The 1,266-nt window shown below is 72.0% G+C and overlaps 1 protein-coding gene across 1 annotated transcript in view; it reads right to left on the bottom strand.

Moving 5' to 3' along the window:
* LOXL1 (lysyl oxidase like 1) overlaps positions 1–1,266 on the bottom strand; it is a 16,162-nt gene that overhangs the window by 6,890 nt on the left and 8,006 nt on the right. The window contains exon 2 of the mRNA XM_021407503.1: positions 318–1,263. Within this exon, the coding sequence (XP_021263178.1) occupies positions 318–1,263 (946 nt within the window). The remainder of the gene's footprint in view (positions 1–317; positions 1,264–1,266) is intronic.

Genomic DNA, 1,266 nt, shown 5'->3' with positions numbered 1-1,266 from the left:
AGACCAACCCCATGGACACAGTAGGACATGGAACACGGCGTAGACCAACCCCATGGACAGAGCAGGACCTGTGACAAGGCAGAGACCCACCCCCTGCCTGGCCCCACTGAGATACGCACCTCTCCATCCTTCACCACCCAACCCACCTTTCCCTGACAGCCCCTCAGCTCACGGTCCGCCTTCATCCACCACACCAGGACAACACCCCTGGGAGCGCCATCACCACCAGACGTTGGTGTGAAGACCTCGGAGACGCCACTTCCAAGGGCGAGGAGCGCCCCGAGCCCCACCGAGCCCCGTAGAACCCCACAACTCACCCCGTCCCCCGTGGCTGGGCCTGTAGACGCTGCCCACGCTGAGCCGTGCCTGGTTGTCGGGGACGACCTGGGCCACCTCGGGGCTCCTGGCGGGCACGAAGACGTCGGGACGCACGGCCCCGTAGGGTTCCAACGCCCGGAACGGCGGCTGCGCCTCGTAGGGTTGGTAGTGGTTCCCGTAGGCCGTCCCGCTCACCGGCTGGGACCCGACGGGCGCTTGGAGGTTATCGTTGGTGACGACCGCGCCGCGTTGGTTGACGCCGTACGAGTCCGGCGCGCCGTGCTCGGGGAGCGCCCCGGCGTCGTGGTAGAGGCTGTGCGAGTAGCGGCGGTCCAGGCCGTCCTGCGGGGCGACGTAGGGCCGCTCGGGGTAGAAGCCCTGCGCTCTGTAGGGGCTCTGCTCCTCCCCGTAGTCCTCGTAGCGGGCGCGGGGCTGGAAGGGGTACACCACGCCGGCCCCCGCCGCCGCCACCGCCACCCCCCCGGCGCCGCCGCCCCGGTAGTACGTGTAGGCTTCGTCGTAGGCCCGCGGGGCCGCCTCGTGCTGCTCGAAGGGCGGCTGCGGGTAGGCCGCCTGCCCCACGGCCGCGTAGGCGAAGGACGAGGCCGACGAGGAGGAGGAGGAAGAGGAGGAGGAGGAGGAAGGCTGCCGCGGGCGGCCCGCTGCCCTCACCCGCTGCGCCGTCCCGGCCCCGCCGCCGTCACCCAGCGGCCCGTCCCGCCAGTTGTCGGGCACCTGCCCGAAGCCGAACGGGTGCCGCGTGTGGCCTCGCACCGTCTCCGAGGCGCTGCGGACCGGGGCCGCTTGCCGCCGAACCCCGGCGCGGCCCAACACCAGGCGGGCCCCCCCCGGCCGCTCGGGGCCCGGCGGCACGTACTCGGCGCCGCTGTTGAGCAGGCTGTACACCCGCCCGTTGTTCTCCCACTGGATCAGCTGCCTCCACGGCTC

The sequence above is a fragment of the Numida meleagris genome, chromosome 9 (genome assembly GCF_002078875.1).
Source record: "Numida meleagris isolate 19003 breed g44 Domestic line chromosome 9, NumMel1.0, whole genome shotgun sequence".
NCBI lineage: Eukaryota > Metazoa > Chordata > Aves > Galliformes > Numididae > Numida > Numida meleagris.
This window is presented reverse-complemented; position numbering and strand designations above follow the sequence as displayed.